This window comes from Petromyzon marinus, chromosome 1 (genome assembly GCF_048934315.1).
Source record: "Petromyzon marinus isolate PM22_M1 ecotype Great Lakes invasive population chromosome 1, UKy_Petmar_22M1.pri1.0, whole genome shotgun sequence".
NCBI lineage: Eukaryota > Metazoa > Chordata > Hyperoartia > Petromyzontiformes > Petromyzontidae > Petromyzon > Petromyzon marinus.
This window is the reverse complement of record NC_133667.1, coordinates 26590856-26609446: the sequence shown is the minus strand read 5'-3', so window position 1 is coordinate 26609446 and position 18591 is coordinate 26590856. Positions and strand designations below refer to the sequence as shown.

The 18591-nt window shown below is 43.4% G+C and overlaps 1 protein-coding gene across 11 annotated transcripts in view; it reads right to left on the bottom strand.

The window, feature by feature from the left end:
- LOC116938926 (nuclear factor 1 X-type-like) overlaps positions 1 to 14545 on the bottom strand; it is a 39058-nt gene extending 24513 nt beyond the window's left edge. For 2 of the 11 annotated variants that reach the window (XM_032946669.2, XM_032946661.2), the window contains exon 1: positions 13911 to 14544. Coding sequence is in view for 5 of the 11 variants with exons in the window: in XM_032946661.2 (XP_032802552.1) it covers positions 13911 to 13985 (75 nt within the window). In the remaining 6 variants the exon portion in view is untranslated. The other 9 variants (XM_032946720.2, XM_032946743.2, XM_032946679.2 and 6 more) reach the window with 8 other exon arrangements.
- Between the last annotated feature and the right edge of the window lie 4046 nt (positions 14546 to 18591).

Here is an 18591-nt window from a genome sequence, read left to right as displayed (position 1 = left end):
CAACAAAAGGCTTAAAAGTCAAATAATTACTAAAAAGACAGATAGGCAGACAGATAAAAATACATAATTAAAAATGGACAGATAAAAACCCACCCACAAATGTTAAATGAATATGTCCATGTATGAAGACACAGAGGCATACATACAAGACACAAACACACGGATGTAAAAATGTTCGTGTGCAGACATGCATGTGTGCGTTTCCACGTGTGCAAGTGCATCGTATAAATATATATGTACATAAAGTATGTTGTACATATGCAACATACTCTATATACTTATATAGTTACATTGTGTGCATGTATACGAGTGTGAATGCATGTATAAAAGTGTATATAACTATGTATATGTGACATGTCTATCTTCTTTTTTAACAGCTCCTGTCAATCCACTGCTGGTTGAAAGCTTCGACCATGCCTCCGAGGTCAGGGTGGCCCGTGTCTGTCTAAGTGTATATGCGTACGTGTCTGTACGTGTGAATACACTTTACCCTGCATGTATGTATGTGTGTCTATGTATGTGTGTGCACATGTATTTGTTTATACCTGTATGTGTCCGTGTGCATGTGTGCATGTGTGCATGGGTGCGTAAATACAGTGTGCGCAAGTCTGTGTGCGCGAGAGACTCATTGCATAACTAGACAAGTTGCCCTGCCAAATAATGCCTGGGTCAGTTATGTAACGGCGCAGACGGGGCTTTTATACATATACAGTACATGTGAGTGTGTCTATATACACACACACATTTACAGAGATATACGTACGCACATACTATATATCGACACGTACAAACACATATATGCACACATTGAGTACTAACAAATAACAATAATTAAAATCCTTTTGTCAAACCAATAGACCACTTCTGCATGAAAGCCTCTCTCCCAAGCCGTGTCAATAATTGGGGGCTTCCTGATCATACTTCACCAAGCTGTTCGTGCCGGTTGATGAAGAGGGGGTTTGCCTAGAACTGGTTAAGATTTCACTTGTAAATGATGTTGGCCATGGCCGGGAATCAAATAGAGGTCACCGATTTCAAAGCAAAGTGTGATAAAGACAAAGCTCCCCCCGTATAGCCTGAACAGACTGTTGGGGCAAGTGCTGTTCGCGAGCACCTATGAAGGCCGGCACGGCACACAAGGGGGTGGGTGGCCAGCACCACGCCCGGCCGCCTTTGTCTCCCCAGTGCAGATGTTTACACACAGAACCAGGTATTCATTCTAGGCTAAGTCGACCTAAGGGAGGTCCAGAACCGGTTCTGATAATCGTCACTGGTGTTGGCCATGAGTGAGAATCGACCTCGGGTCGCCGGGTTCGTATCGCAGTGTGCTAACAGCTACACTACCGCTCCCTACTAAGTATGATAACCACTGTGTCACATACACAGTATACTTGTACATGTACACATACTGTATATATACAAATACACACACACAAATAAATACACAAACACACACAAATATGTACATACGTACATACAAACACAAATATACAGTGTGCCTTATATACATGTCCACACATAGAAACAAGTACACATGCATGGACTCACGATACAATGGCAGATAATAATTACCACGTTTCTTGCATTGAGCGAAGTTATAGGAACTTGGGAAAAGAGCTGGGGGGGGTATCCAAAAGTCGAGCAGGGTGAGGAATGGAGGAAGAGAAAAACATTGTGTTCCTCCAAACATGGTAGCTCAACAGAGTACTGGTGAGAGGAAACGGTCAATCTGCTTGATATGGCCCTTGACATTGTCAGGAGTTATCAAGGGGGTGACATTCTTGGGAACAATAATTGTCGTGGTAGGTAGTAACGATAAATGAGCGACAGGGAAATGACCGATCAACTGAACTCCTTCATGGTGGATTCTATTAAGCAGTCAGGTAGGAACTCTAAGCTCCTGCCCAGATGTTACATCCACACTCTCAACCTTGGTGAAAACTGTGCCTTGCACAGCAGTGGTGACTAATCCAAGAGCTAGAGAAGGATCTGGCCCATAAATACTTCCCCGGATCCAGATTAGCAATGTGGCCGATCCACGACAGGTCAGTGGAAACGGTCGTGCCAAGAAACCCAACGGATTAATTACAGATAAGACCAACACAGTCAAGCTTGATCAGATGGGCCGAGGGACTGACAACCGTACATGATAAAATCATGGACTATGCTTTTATCGTGGAAGTGACGAGTCCCCCTCACCCCACCCAGGGGCTAATTTCAAGTTGCTTATTGACTGATAGCGAAGCATCAGCACGTTGGGCAGCTTACAGTCTTTACTTTGTGTGATTTAAATGAAGGGTAAAGTCATCTATCAATGACTTGAAGATAACAAGTCATTTATGGAGATAAGAATGTAGGAGATTAAACGGATCTTTATGAAATTAGAGGTGATGGTTTCAGACTGATTACCTTCAACAACTGCACATATTAACAGGCCAGTAAGAAAGCTAGAGATCCCTGCTTGCATAGAATGAGGCTTGGTAATACATATGATAACAGACACAATATAGTTGTTTAGAAATGTCGAGAGCAATCATCATGGACTCTCCAAAACTCTCGAAGCTAGAGCTCTACATGTAAGTCATGGAAGATACCAGGTCACTTGTGGAACGTGCTTGATGAGAGGTGTTACTGATGGTCACCAAGACATAATAATGTATTTAGGTGTTAGAAAAGATGATTGTATATGACGGAAGCCAATACTGGAATAATAAAGTCAAGGCAATAACTTAATTATCAGGGCACACATGCAGCACAACAGAGTGTGCCATTAGGACCACAGGTATTGGAAATAACTGGCAACAGCGGATTTTGATGCAAAATGAGGCAATTAGATTGGCCTCTCCCTTGCAATAAGAATTACCGATGCAGAGTTACGGATTAAAAACAAATTTAACAAATGTGTGTATATATAGGGGTTAGCGGTAGTGAAGTGGTTAGCACACTGCGCTATGAACATGGTGGCTTGAGTTTTATTCCTCGCAATGGATACATTTTAGGGGGCCAGTGATATGTTGAACCAGTCTTGGTAACCCCTTCACCAGCCTGAACTGACTAGTGTGGTGAAGTACAGTCAAGTAACCAACAGCCATGGGGAGGCTTTCTCCAGCAGTGGATTTCCAAAGGACTGACATTTATAATTAACTTCGCACATACATTTAAATAGGACACAGCTTCCATTTCTGCCAGAACACCCCACAAAAAATGGTATGTCCCAGCCACGTTTACAGGTCCCTTGCACGGTTACGCCCAGCAAGCTTCTACGCCTTATCCAGCAGCAAATTACACAAGTGAGGGTGGGCGGACCCCAGCCAACTGCCCGTGTAACAATGACATCAATGGAAAATCCACGTTTGATTGGCCATGGCTAGCACAACCCAGCTGCATCTAGGGGCACCACTCAAGGTGTAGCATGGCCACCTCCACAGCAGTTGTGAATTAGGGGGGGGGCACAATCGACAATATGTCCTGCAGAAAGGGTCGGGGGGCGGGACAAGGTGGGAGATAGGAGAGGGAAAGGTTGGATAGCTTGGAGGGCGACTATGTCCATAGGAGACACAATTTGTTGCCCATTGGGCCAGCACCAACCTCCAGTGTTCTACCGTCACTCGCTAGTTCAAAGTGCTGTAGATCAGAGCTCCCGGAAATTTACACATATGCACAAGTGCCGAGACAAATGTGTGGAGTTGCCCACTTTGGCAGCCATACCGGTAACTACAGCGGCCAGTGATTCCCAGACACAGAGTCTGGATGTTCACTTATGGCATTGACGAGCAGCAATAATTTGCTCAAAGCGGCCAATTCATATCGGAAATGGCCATAAATGGCTCTTCTGGCAGAATCGTGTCTATAGATAGAAAATCGATCTCTTTTTGATAAACTGATATTATGAATATAAAATAAGACAATAACATTTTGTTTTTACCTTTTTATGCCTTAAAATGGTTGTACCTGAAAGATTTGGAAGGTGCCAAATCTATACAGTGAGGGAAAAAAGTATTTGATCCCCTGCTGATTTTGTACGTTTGCCCACTGACAAAAGAAATGATCAGTCTATAATTTTAATGGTAGGTTTATTTTATCAGTGAGAGACAGAACAACAAGAAAATCCAGAAAAACGCATGTCAAAAATGTTATAAATTGATTTGCATTTTCATGAGGGAAATAAATATTTGACCCCCTCTCAATCAGAAAGATTTCTGGCTCCCAGGTGTCTTTTATACAGCTAACGAGCTGAGATTAGGAGCGCACTTTTAAAGGGAGTGCTCCTAATCTCAGCTTGTTACCTGTATAAAAGACACCTGTCCACAGAAGCAATCAATCAATCAGATTCCAAACTCTCCACCATGGCCAAGACCAAAGAGTTATCCAAGGATGCCAGGGACAAGATTGTAGACCTACACAAGGCTGGAATGGGCTACAAGACCATTGCCAAACAGCTTGGTGAGAAGGTGACAACAGTTGGTGCGATTATTCGCAAAAGGAAGAAACACAAAATAACTGTCAATCTCCCTCGGCCTGGGGCTCCATGCAAGATCTCACCTCGTGGAGTTGCAATGATCATGAGAACAGTGAGGAATCAGCCCAGAACTACACGGGAGGATCTTGTCAATGATCTCAAGGCACCTGGGACCATAGTCCCCAAGAAAACAACTGGTAACACACTACACCGTGAACAACCGAAATCCTGCAGTGCCCGCAAGGTCCCCCTGCTCAAGAAAGCACATATACATGCCCGTCTGAAGTTTGCCAATGAACATCTGAATGATTCAGAGGACAACTGGGTGAAAAAGTGTTGTGGTCAGATGAGACCAAAATGGAGCTCTTTGGCATCAACTCAACTCGCCGTGTTTGGAGGAGGAGGAATGCTACCTATGACCCCAAGAACACCATCCCCACCGTCAAACATGGAGGTGGAAACATTATGCTTTGGGGGTGTTTTTCTGCTAAGGGGACATGACAACTACACCGCATCAAAGGGACAATGGACGGGGCCATGTACCATCAAATCTTGGGTGAGAACCTCCTTCCCTCAGCCAGGGCATTGAAAATGGGTCGTGGATGGGTATTCCCGCATGACAATGACCCAAAACACACGGCCAAGGCAACAAAGGAGTGGCTCAAGATGAAGCACATTAAGGTCCTGGAGTGGCCTAGCCAGTCTCCAGACCTTAATCCCATAGAAAATCTGTGGAAGGAGCTGAAGGTTCGAGTTGCCAAACGTCAGCCTCGAAACCTTAATGACTTGGAGAAGATCTGCAAAGAGGAGTGGGACAAAATCCCTCCTGAGATGTGTGCAAACCTGGTGGCCAACTACAAGAAACGTCTGACCTCTGTGATTGCCAACAAGGGTTTTGCCACCAAGTACTAAGTCATGTTTTGCAGAGGGGTGAAATACTTATTTCCCTCATTAAAACACAAATCAATTTATAACATTTTTGAATGCGTTTTTCTGGATTTTCTTGTTGTTATTCTGTCTCTCACTGTTCAAATAAACCTACCATTAAAATTATAGACTGATCATTTATTTGTCAGTGGGCAAACGTACAAAATCAGCAGGGGATCAAATATTTTTTTCCCTCACTGTATATGGACATGATCCTACAATGACAACAGCCACTATTCTTCACTACACAGCAGTGATATCACCATTATACTCGTGCAAAGCTAGGCACACTACAAGGCCATGTGAGGTGGAAAAAGTCTGCTGGGAAGATCGTGGGACAAGCCCAAGCGTTATGGGTTAACTGGCTAGAGTGACTAACTGTATTGCTAGCAATCTCCACTAGACTTAAGTCTTTTAGCCACCCACACTCTAGGTTTTGATAACTCAATGACGACAATGGACCCCTCTACTCCTACATCTCCATATCCCATTCCAATAGATCAGCACAGAGTGAAGATGCCCACATAAAATGGACAGAGCACCATTGACACTCGGGTGGCCCCCAACCTCTCCGAACCTTTAGTGAGCACACAAGGGGATTGCTCATGTCATGTGGGTATCTTTACCAACCACACTGACCAAGGTGTTGAAATACCCTAGTCTGAACCACGGTCCTCAAGTCACCTGTATGTTGAACTTATTTCGCACTGTATATATCCAACCGTGCTAATCGGAGCCAACCGTGTTAATCAGAGGTGCAACTCTCATTTCATAAAACATAATGGCCTCAGGGTAGGTGTAGATTTAATCGATGTTAGGAACCAATGAGTAAGAACAGGACGCCTTCTTGATTTGACCATTGCTACATGCAATGCACGGACCCTATCAGAAGAATAAAACCTTGTCGAAAGAGACAATTGAAATTTAAAATGGGGACAAAGATGGCAACAGTAAGGTGAGAAGAAAAGAGACCTACGTCGTTCTGGAAAGTGGAAACATTATCTATCATCGAGGGAGAGTTAATAGAAATGATGGAGGAGTGACATTCTTAGTCCAAAAGTAGAGATTCAGGTTTCAATTGCATATCGGATAGATTTGCTGAGCTAACATTAAGGCTCTTGAAAAACTCCCAAGTTAAAGATACTTCAAATATATGCTGCAATGAGTCGTGAAGTTAAGTATGCCAAATGTATGAAGACATGTACTAACTTTTAAATGCATTAGAATGCAATAGGTGACTGATACATACACTGGTAAAAAGGTACAGATTTGAGGATCAATCATCAGGTTTGGAATTGGAGTGATGAGTGTCTATTAGAGTTTGCAGCCAGTAATGACGTAAAAATAATGAGCACCTTTACAAAAAGGGATGTAAGAATTGGATGTGGAAAAGCCTAATTGATAAACTGAGGAACGACATTGACTTGACTCGAATGGATAACCCCCAGCATGTCAGGGATATATTTCTTCTCAGAAGATTCAACACAGGAAGCAATCACACACATGTGCAATGCAGGTTGCACTTTAACATAGCCAAAGTCGGGTCTGAACACGTTACAGGCAAAAATTATTAGTCCACATCTAAAATTTAGGCCAGAAGGCTTATAGACTAGCTCTAACATATGTATACTAGCCTTTTGCCCGTCAAAGGACGGTTGTATTGCTGTAAATATGAAACTTGCAAGCGAAAAGCAGACCGCGACGTGATATTCATTGCATCAATGCGTGTGCAATTTGTAAGGGCGCGGTGACACAGACCTATTTCATTTTAAGGTTATAATCCCTTGTTCATCAGGACGTCCTTTTTACTTTGATGTCTCAACAGCGTTACGGAGATCGCGGGACGTGAGGGTTCTGCCTTTGTAGTGAGGGTTGTAAGTTGACGCTGAGGAGGGGGGAGGAGGCGCCTCGCCCCCCATGTGGAGTGACGTCAGCCGCTAATTATTATGAATGGGGGGGGGGGGTCCATTTGGAGGACGTCACTTTATCATGATTAATGAGGGGACCTGTTCGATGTGTAGTGACGTCACCTGCTTATGATTATTGAGGGAGGAGGGTACTCCATGAGGAGTGACGTCACATGCTTATGATTATTAATGAGGGGGGGGGGGTCCATGTGCAGGACGTAACCTGTACAAGATTATTAATGAGGGGGGCTGGTCGACGTGGAGTGACGTCACGAGTGTTGCACACGACATTCTTGGCTCATTATAGTAGGTAATGCCTTGAGGGCCAAACTGATCAAATGGATGTCAACAATTTACATAATGCAATACTGTAAATAGCACAATAATGTGCTTGGTGCATTGGAAGTGGGAGAGAAGTTAAAAAGCAGAGAAAATAATACATCCACGCACAAACATATTGAGAACAGGGAGAGACGTAAACGCTCAACAAATGATGAAATTCACAGAAGTCTGTGAAATAATTAATGAGAAATAAATAATCGGAGAACACAGCACATATGTAATCAAAGACATTGTAGCAAGCAAAGGAAGCAGGAAGAGCGAAAATGTTGACAATAAGCATTGAACGGCAGCCCTGAAAGATAGACGGAATCATACCACGAGATACAATCTTGAAATTAATTATCTAAAAATCCTGATTATTACTAGGGCTGAACCATTTGGGGAAAATATCTAATTGCGATTTTATGACATTGCGATTGCAATTTGATTTGCGATTACATTATTTTAGGTAAAGCTTCAGTTCAATATTCACTGTGTAATAGATTTAAAACATGTGATGGAGCATTACCACATGATACTATCAAAATATGAACTGCTCGAGATATTCTAATGCAAGGATGATAACTTAAAAGATATGAATTGCTTCCAACATGTATTTATTAAAAAAAAAATTGAAATAGAACAAACATAGAACAATTGTTAAGTTAAATAAATAATGTATTCATTATAAAACACTTGGAATAAGAAAGTCATAGGACTTTAAAAAATCACAAAAAATCGCTGACTTTGCGATTTGCTAATCACATTGTTTCAAATTGCGGTTTAGATTTTAAATCGATTAATCGTTCAGCCCTAATTCTTACAATGAGTATATACCATCATACACAATGCAGAATCTTCACATGAATGTAAACAATGTATACACGTCATTAATATTAGGATATAGCCCAGAAATGAGACCAGCTCCTCAGGTGAGGAGAAAGATCCAAATGTCACACTTGAAGAAGTCAACTATTGCCCCTTTTTTACAATTCCAGAATTTCGGCGGCCTACGGCGGGAGGGCTTCTCGCCTCGCCCGTCGCAACCACTGATGTCCTCTTCTTCCCCTACTGATTATTGTATGTTAGTTCAGTTCAGTTTATTTTGGTATAGCCCTGTGAGCCATTCGGTTCTTGAATCGGGTGCAACCACAACAAACAAAAAAAACTAAAACACGAACAAGAACAACATCTTAAAGTGACTATGTGACTGTGCAAATAGAAAATCCATGGAAAAAACAGCAAAAAAATTCCTGAAAAAAGCACCGTACACCAACGCTGTGTGCAAAAAATCCCAGTGGGATGCAAGTCAAACAACAACAACCACAAAAACTTAGATTAAGGCCATCAGTCTAACTCTGTAATACAACAAAACAAACATGTCCAAACCAAAAAACTTTTCCAAATCACCAAAAAATGAAGCCATAATTGCAATGTAACAGTGATCACAAGGACTGTGACCAAATTTTTACAATAAACTACATAAATAACATGTAACACCAAATCCTAGAGCCATAGCTGGCTGCATGAGTTACTCCACAACAACAAAAGCATCGGTCGGAGTATCAAATTTTTCAATGCACCTTTAAAATCAGCACACGAAATCAAAATACAGAAAATACTTTGCAGCGTCATCCGGAGCGAAACATTTTATTTTACGCCAATGAATAGCAGTGGCAGCTAGGGGTGTACAACTCCTCTAGAGCAGTTTTGAGAGAAGATCTCATTGGTAGCGATTCAAGTTGAAGTTTATAGGCAATAGCATTCCAGACTCTGGGGGCATCAATAGCAAAGGCCCTTCCTCCAGTTTTTGTACGGCAATAGGGAATGTGAAGCTGGTAAATGAGCGAAGACCTGAGGCCAAATGTGTTCTTTGAAACAGAGAGGAGATCCAGCAGGTAGTCTGCGGATTTTTTTGTAAGTACATCGTGAATAAATAATATCTGGTGCACAAGCCGTCGAACATTAAGAGATGTTAAGTTTGACCCAATGTAGAGATCACAGTGGTGAGTCCTATATGGGCAGTTCAATGTAAATATTAAGGCCGAGTGATAGATGGAATCAAGCTTCTTCAGTACAGTACTTGGGGCTTATTTATACACGATGGCACAGGAGTCAAGTAGAGGTAGTATGGTAGCTTTTATCAATTCCAAACGGAACATTGGGGGGAAGCAGTGCTTGTGTCGAAACAGAAAACCAATTTTAATTTTTGTCTATTTACCAATATAATCAATGTGATCTTCAAAATTCAGTTTTGAATCCAGGATGACCCCAAGATACTTATAGATCTGGACTTGCTCTATTTGACAATTATTTAAGGAATGTAATTGGGGAAAAATAACTTCCTGCTTTAGTCCTGGTGAGAAGCATAGCACCTTGGTTTTGGAGGTATTCAGGACTAGTTTAAGAGCAACTAGCTGATGTTGTAGTTTGTTGAAATCACCCTGTAGCTTAGCAATCACGTCATCCGGAGAGCGGCCAGCAGTAATCAGTATCGTGTCATCTGCAAAAAGATTTACCCTGGAATGATCCAGGTCAGTGCCCAAGTCATTGACATAAAGAGAGAACAAAAGGTGGCTGAGGATGGAACCCTGTGGAACCCCTTTTGTTATCTTAACACTGTTTGACCTCCATCTGTGAATATAGTTTGGGTGCGAGAAAAGAGGGTAATTTTGTAACCATTTTACTGCGTTTTCGGAAAAACCGAGGCAACTTAGTTTACTAAGCAGGGTGTTGTGGTCTACTGTATCAAAAGCTTTGGACAGGTCTAGAAAAAGACAGGCACAGTACTGCTTATTATCAAGGCTACTGTAAATGTGATTCAGAGAGTCTAATGCAGCAGATGTGGTGCTGTATTTTTTTTCAGAACCCAGATTGTTTTAGATGTAGTAGATTGTTGGTGGACAGGAAACTGCTAATTTGGTAGGTCAATAATTTTTCAAAAATTTTCATCAACGGGGACAAAATTGAGATAGGTCGGTAGTTATTTGGATCATCTTTAGGGCCCCCTTTGTGAAGTGGACGGACATAGGAATGTTTCCATTCTAGAGGAACTGATGCTTCTTTGATGGACAGGTTGAAAATATGGGCTATAGGTTTGTATATTAGGTGACCAACAGTTAGTAGAGCAAAGACAGGAATACTATCTGCTCCGCTAGAGGAGGACCCTTTGAGGTAGGACAGTTGTTTCAGAACATTACGTTCGTGGATTGGCTGGAAACAAAATTTGTTTAATTTTTGGACAGGGGTATAGGAATTTGCATGAGCAGGGGTGACTCCCAATACATTATCAAAAAGATTACCAGCTTCAGAAAAATGAAGGTTAAAATGGACAACTATTATTTTGGGATCTGAAAAATATTCCCCATTTCGGTTAAACTCAACGGGCAGATTGTCTATTTTGGATGCCTTTTCGATACATTTGATTGTTTTCCAGAAAATCCTGGCATTTCCATGTGATTCCAGGAGAGTGGAGGAAAAGTAGGCATTTTTTGCATGCCGTATTTTTGACACATCTATTCCTTAAAATCCTGTATTCTAGCCAGTCATTGACCAAATTACTTTTCTGAGCACATGCCCAAGCCTTGTCCCTAGTTTTCATGAGCTTTGTAATCAAAGGATCAAACCATGGTGGGCAGTTGCCTTTAGTTTTAAATCTAACCAATAGAGCATGTTTGTTAAGAATTTGGAGAAACGTGTACCTGAAGGTCTCCCAAGCCGTAGTCAGGTTGGGGATATCACAGACCTTGTCAATATCCGAGTGAAGCACATCATTAGTAAATGCCTGAGTGCTGAAGTGTCTCATAGAGTGCTTCTCAACCAATTTAGGGGGGCTTTGGGTCTGGCTGATGATCTCACACCAAAAATGAAGGAGTGATCACTAAGGTTATTACCCAGAACACCAGTCAGTGTGAAATTGTGAGGGGCATTTGTCAATAGGATGCCAAGCAGAGATGACTGTCCCGGATTTTTTAGGTTGGATCTTGTGGGGAAATTTATAAATGGAAACAGGTTAGATTCATCTGTAAAATTTGCGGCCACGGCCGGCGGGTTTAGCCAATTCCAATTTAGATCACCCACTAAAACTATTTCACCTTTAGGGAGGCCCCCAAAAAGCTCTCTCAGTGCAGATGCAGCTTCAACATCCTTCCCACTAGGCGGTCTATAGCAGCACACTACCAATATCTGTTGATTTTTTTGTAAGAGTTATTCTGAGAGCCAAACCTTCAAAGCAACATTTTTTAAACAAGGAGTGAGCTGGTGAACATGCAATAGTATTACGAACATAGATGGCAATTCCACCTCCTTTAGATCCTCGGTCAAGCCGAAAAAAGGTTCTAGTTGTCAATCGTAATCTGCAAGTCATTGACGTCAGGAGTGAGAAATGTTTCTGTTGGGCAAAAAATGTCCGGGTCAAGATTTGCCACTTCTAGTTTTAGTTGACTTAATTTAATCACAAGTCCTCTGATGTTGACATGTGGAACACCAACACCTTTCCTGCCAGAAAAATCTACAGAATTATACGAGTTTTTTATATTTGGGCCAGGATGAAGCTCAATACCACCCAGAAATAAGAAAAGTAGACTAAATAGTTTGCACAAGTATTTTCTGTGAAAGGTTGAAGAGCGGTGAACCTTGGATGAATAGCAGCAGCTCGCAGATGGTGTTATTTTTAAGAGCAGAATGAAGTTTGGAAGGAGTGCTGGTGAAGTAATGGGACAAAGATAGGGTTTAAAAGGGTACAATGATGGAGTGTAGAAGTGTCTATGAGCTGTTTCATTTGCAGGTGTAGTGGCAAATCGAGCAAAGCCTAGAGTCAGTAGATACTGCTGACTACTACTATAGTCAGTAGATCCTATTGAACATCCTCTACACTAATATATAGTCAGTAGAAACTATTGACTATTGTATGTAGGATGTAAAGGCATGTATAGAATCAGTAGATAGTCGATACTACTGACTAGATTGGGTATGAAATACATTTATTTTGATGGGGGGGGATTTTTTTTTTGGGGGGGGGGGTCGAGAATTTTTGGAAACCTGTTGGATCAACTTTTTACCCCTACATCTGGGGGGTTCACTTTCTATAACTTTTTGCTTCAGTCCTTGTGAAAGGTTCTTATATAAATTTAGTTGACGGACAAACAGAACGCCGGACGTTCATAATAAACGCAAAAAAGGCAAGCTCCTGGACCTGATAGTTTCAGGGTTATATAAAGCAGCGGGACCGGTTATTATCACAAAATTTGACCTGTATAAAGTACTACATTTAATAGAGTACCTCAACGGAGTAATGCTTCGATCGTCCTCCTCTTCAAAAAGTGTGATAATACATGACTTTGAGATATACCACCAGCTCATTGCCCTCTCATTGTATACTTATATAACATTGTTAGCAGAAGCCATGATAGACGTTTCACCGAAACGTGTTAAAGCCATCCAATCGCACGGTCCGAGGCTTTTAGAAAAAGGTTTCTCTACAGTTAACCGCAGAATGCAGTGGGCATCAGATTTCTGTAAAAGACGAACGAATATCCAATTTTGTATTTACGTCTAATGAACCCTCATAAGAGACGACGATGAAAAGACACTTGAATCGGGGTGGAAACTTCATATTAGCCACCCAAAACGCTCACAAACCAACGCAGACATAAAAAATATATACAGTATGGCATTTAAACATAATAGCATTGTTTCACTAAATCTGAACTCCATTGAGATTGCATGAAGTGCAGCCTTTAACTATGAATATCTATTGTTAAACTCTAGCTTACAACTATCAATATAGTCCATTACTCTAAAATTCCATTCTACGCCTATTAAATGCGGTCTATTCGAAAACTTTACAGTATATATAGACTGTACCACGCACTGTACAGTCTATAATGCAATGCATCGAACACATGTGTACAGAAGGACTCGGTATAAAACTCGTCGTCACAAACACAACATGTGTTCACTTACCTCTGAAATATTTACACAAATATTAATCACCACCACCACCATTAAGAGTTTACTTGCAAATGAGAAATTCAGTCTAACACTGTATAGCGCGCACACACACACAGCACCACCACCACCGCACATGCGGAGACTGTCAGCAGAAAAATTCCATCAATAAAGATAACATTATTGGCGTGTATTTTTTTTTAAGGCCGCGGCTTCGCTCTCGATGATGTTAAATCGACGGCTGTAAAAAAAATCAACATTTAAAAGCACGAACGCCAACCCCCCCGCCGTTTACCGTACGCGCCCTGTTTGCGAAAGCCTATATATTTTTGTTAGTTAAAACTCACCGAAATTTTACGCCGCCACCCTGACGTCGACCTCATGAATATTAACGACCGCCCCCCGCGGACGTCAAACCTCATGAATATTATTGCCGGTGGGTGGGGTCGCCGCCGGTGACGTCGCCGATATTAATTATTCATGAGCCGTGCGTGGCTACGTCACGCATAGTAATGAGCGCGAGGTGACGTTGACCCCCGCGTCGTCGTCGTCCCCCCCCCGTTGTATAACGTTAAGGAATGTGACGATTCCACAACGGCGATTTAAGAAATTCCGCTGCGAATCGATTCGCTAAAAAATATATATTTAAAAGGATTTTCTCCACAACTCTGGCCTGATAATTTCTAAGTTGGCTTTATGATTATAAACGATTGTAGGTTTACTCTCCCAACGCACCCGGTGGTGCTGTACTGGCAGCGAATTGGCCACCGCTTTGTTTACGTGACACAACCTTACTGATTGGCTGTGTCCGGCGGGTTTAACAAACACAGTGATATTTACGCCATCGAACCCACGGAAATCCTCTGTTATGGATAACATTGGTCGCGAAAGCCTGCGTGTTAAACCGATTATAATCACTCTCGCTTTAACCGCGCCAATCGTTTGAGCGCCAAACACAGCACCGTAAGAGAATCGAATATCGATTCCCATAAACGCTGGAATCGTTTAAACCGATTAATAAAATCCGACTTCCAACATTGGGTGCATTCGCCAACGGCACTGAACACTTAAAGATGTATTTTAGTTCTGTAGTAGTGATTTTAATACATTGTCTGCGTCGACCCGTGCTTGTAAAGCGACGTAGGAAAATAGATTATGGGAATTTTCTTATAACTGTGGCCCCCGTCTCGTTTGTCTCGTATAACGTCTGTGCCTTCTAGTTCGCTTTGCGTTAAACGTTGCACATTGCATACCTGTCAACCCCTTATCGGTGCACGACCTTATTACAGACAAGTTCACACCTCATTGGTCACCCCGTGCCCTTATAAATCCCAACGTTCATCCTACAAAGTCCTATCACAGAGGAAAAACACACAGAGACAACACAATTGTTGTTGCCCTGTAGAAACGGCTGTACGCCGTATTCACCTGAAAACTCAATTTCCCTGTTAAATACCTCGGGGTAAACCGTGTGGGTTGACACGGTATGATTTAGTTTTGTAATAGTGATTTTCAATTGTGGCGACGACCCGCGGTTGTAAAGCGACGTGGGAAAATCGATCCCTGTGCATTTTGTTATAACTTTGGCCCCGTCTAATTTGTCTCGTACAACGTCTGGGCCTTCTCGTTCGCTTTGCGTTAACCAAGTTACGTTTTGCATGGTCAGAGAGAGGAGCTGTGCCTCTTGACGTCTGGTAATGAAATGTCGAAACCCATACCGAGTTCTGCTGGTGCCCACCTTCGTGAGTGACGATAAGCTCAAGTTTCGGGGTTTTTTTTTTAACACGTAGGGCTTTCGTGACCAATATTCAGTTTTTTTAAAGGTAATTTGAAGTGAGATCAAGAATAAATGTCGTTAACTCATGGCAGATTTGTTAAGGTTCGTCAATTCTGGTAAATCGCCTGATGAAGTTTGCTGTTGTAATCACCGTCGGAAACGTCGTAATCACATTTGAAATGTCTTTGGGTTTACTCTCACAACACACCCCGGTGTGCTTTACTAGTAACTAATTGGAACGTGTTGTTTAGGTGACACAACTTACTAATTGGCTGTGTCGGGTGGTGGTGAGTTAACGACACATTTAAATTTACGTGAACTAAACCCCCCCCCCCTCAATAAAACTACTTTATTATGACAAGGCACTACCTGATGGTCGATGGGATGCTTATTTATTGTCAATCGTTTGTACAAATCACAAGTTAATCGGTTCACACACGCACCGATCAATTCACTATCCCAAGTTAAATTCACTAATCTTTGTGTAAAGAGTGGGTTTTGTATCCCAGATATAAAGCTTTGGCAAGTCCCGAGTCATTTTAAGAGTTTAAAACACGATTAACATTTAGTTAAAAATTAACAATGTTACCTTGTTCACAAAACACGAAATTACAATTTGAAATGTCAAGTACTGCTAGTAATATTACACGCATCGCTTGGTCAATAAATACAACAAATACACACACGTACCTTTTAAATGATCGAATTCGTGTGAATTATAACACCCGCACGCGGTACCTGACATGGTCCGGTTTATTTCCGCCGATTCATTTACAGTATTCACATTGCAGTGGCACGTGGTTTGGGTGTGTGCTCAATCAGTCACTGATGAAGGGAGCAGAAGTGTGGGTCTCTCCCGAGACCTCCTGCACCTAGCCTGGCACAGTAGCGGGCACAGCTGATGGTGCATCTACCACCAGTCATGTCAGCCAACCCATGGCACCGGGCTGGGTCTCTCCCGAGACCTCCTGCACCTAGCCTGGCACAGGGGGGGTTACAGCTGATGGTGCATCTACCAGTCATGTCAGCCAACCCATGGCACCGGGCTGGGTCTCTCCCGAGACCTCCTGCACCTAGCCTGGCACAGTAGGGAGGTACAGCTGGTGGTGCATCTACCACCAGTCATCTCAGTCAGCCAACCCATGGCACCTGCTGGGTCTGTCCCGAGACCTCCTGCACCTAGCCTGGCACAGGGGGGGTTACAGCTGGTGTTGCATCTACCACCAGTCATCTCAGTCAGCCAATCCATGGCACCTGCTGGGTCTATCCCGTGACCTCCTGCACCTAGCCTGGCACAGTAGGGGGCACAGCTGATGGTGGATCTACCACCAGTCATCTCAGTCAGCCAATCCATGGCACCTGCTGGGTCTCTCCCGAGACCTCCTGCACCTAGCCGGGCACAGTAGCGGGCACAGCTGGTGGTGCATCTACCACCAGTCATCTCAGTCAGCCAATCCATGGCACCTGCTGGGTCTGTCCCGTGACCTCCTGCACCTAGCCTGGCACAGTAGGGGGCACAACTGATGGTGGATCTACCACCAGTCATCTCAGTCAGCCAATCCATGGCACCTGCTGGGTCTGTCCCGAGACCCCCTGCCAGCAGCGAGCTTTCGACACTTCACGTGGTAGCCTCAAAGTGCACCTGTCCTGGCACAGGCACCGTGGTGACGTCACAGTCACTCAGTGGCGAATGGCGGCTCTTGGTATTGGTGGTGTAGAGGTTGGCGCTACGCTGCGCTACGAACCCGGCGGCCCGAGTTCGATTCCCGCTCACGGCCACCAACACCACCGGTGACGATTACCTGAACCGGTCCTGAACCTCCAGCTAGGTCGACTCAGCCTCAAGTGAGTACCTGGTACGACGTGTTACACATCGCCACTGGGGAGACAAAGGCGGCCGGGCGTGGTGCTGGCCACCCACCCCCCTCGTGTGCCACAGTGCCGGCCTTTATATAGGTGCTGCTCGCTAACAGCGCTTGTACCCAACAGTCTGTTCAGGCTACACCGGGGAGCTGTCTTCAGCCACGAGAGGCCGAAAAAACATCCCCACTGCAAATTCCCCCTTTAACACATAAAACAACATTAAAAAAATTAAACAACCGAATCTTGAATCGAGCGCCCTGAATCGTGACTGCATTGCAGGCGGGTTTCATCGCAATGTAAGCAGCGTCCAGCGTCTCCCCCTAGCGTCCAAACGCTCACTGCAAGCCAAGCCAAGCTTCGTCAGCCACGGTTTTATTCCACTGCTGGATGAAGGCCTCCCCCCCCGCCCCCCCGCCCCCGAAGTCGTCGCCTTATTCTCCCACGGTCTCACGATACCAGAGTACATCTGGCACCGGCACGCCAGATTACCCCATTGTTAATTCATCTCCACGTTCGAGGCCCTCTTTTGGACTCGTTTGTTCGGCCTTTGGCTTCCATTCCGTCCGTTCGTCTCGACCACCGGTCAGCGACATCCCTCCTTAGCTACGCGGCCTCCCGAAAGCCCTCTTTTATTCATCACCTATAGCCACGATCTGTCCACTGCTGGAGGATGGCCTCCCAGAGTTTCTCAAATCTCACGATACCACAACATTGGCATGTGGTCGGAACCGTTGGCCAAATGTTGGGCCAACGTTTCATGCTTAGCTGTAGCTTGTTTTCCCACTATGCAAGTTCTAAATTCACATGAATTCATGCCCAAGGCATATTATACGACGTTATCTTTGACTTTCCAAGAGTCGTTTGATATTTGATGTCTACCAATAGAATAGTTGCAACATTCACTACTTAGATTAGGCGACTCAGCAATTGGCTGTTCGTGAAATACTATTACAATAACTCATTGATTAATTTCTAATGGCACATTTTCCTCAGCTAAGTCTTAGGCAGCATAAATTATGCCCTGATAGTATTCTAATAAAAACACAAGTCGTAAATTTGGCAACTTTCATAAAGCTACCAAAGTTTTGTCCAAGGCCCACAGTGTAAAAGTGAGATCTCTCTAACCGTAGTCAATTTTACGGCCCTTTCTCCACTCTAAAGGAGGGCCGTTTCCCGAAACGTTACATGCTTCCGTTACATGCGACTTTGTGAATGAAGAATGTGGAGATTCTCACAATGAATATTGATAACCATTCGTCACGTATGTTAATGTGTCGTGGCGTCACGTCACGGATAATCTCAACGTAAATATTGATTACGGTGACGCCTCCTCATTATTGTGCAGATGCTCCTCCGTGATGTAATTTCAGTTTACTGCCCGACAAAAT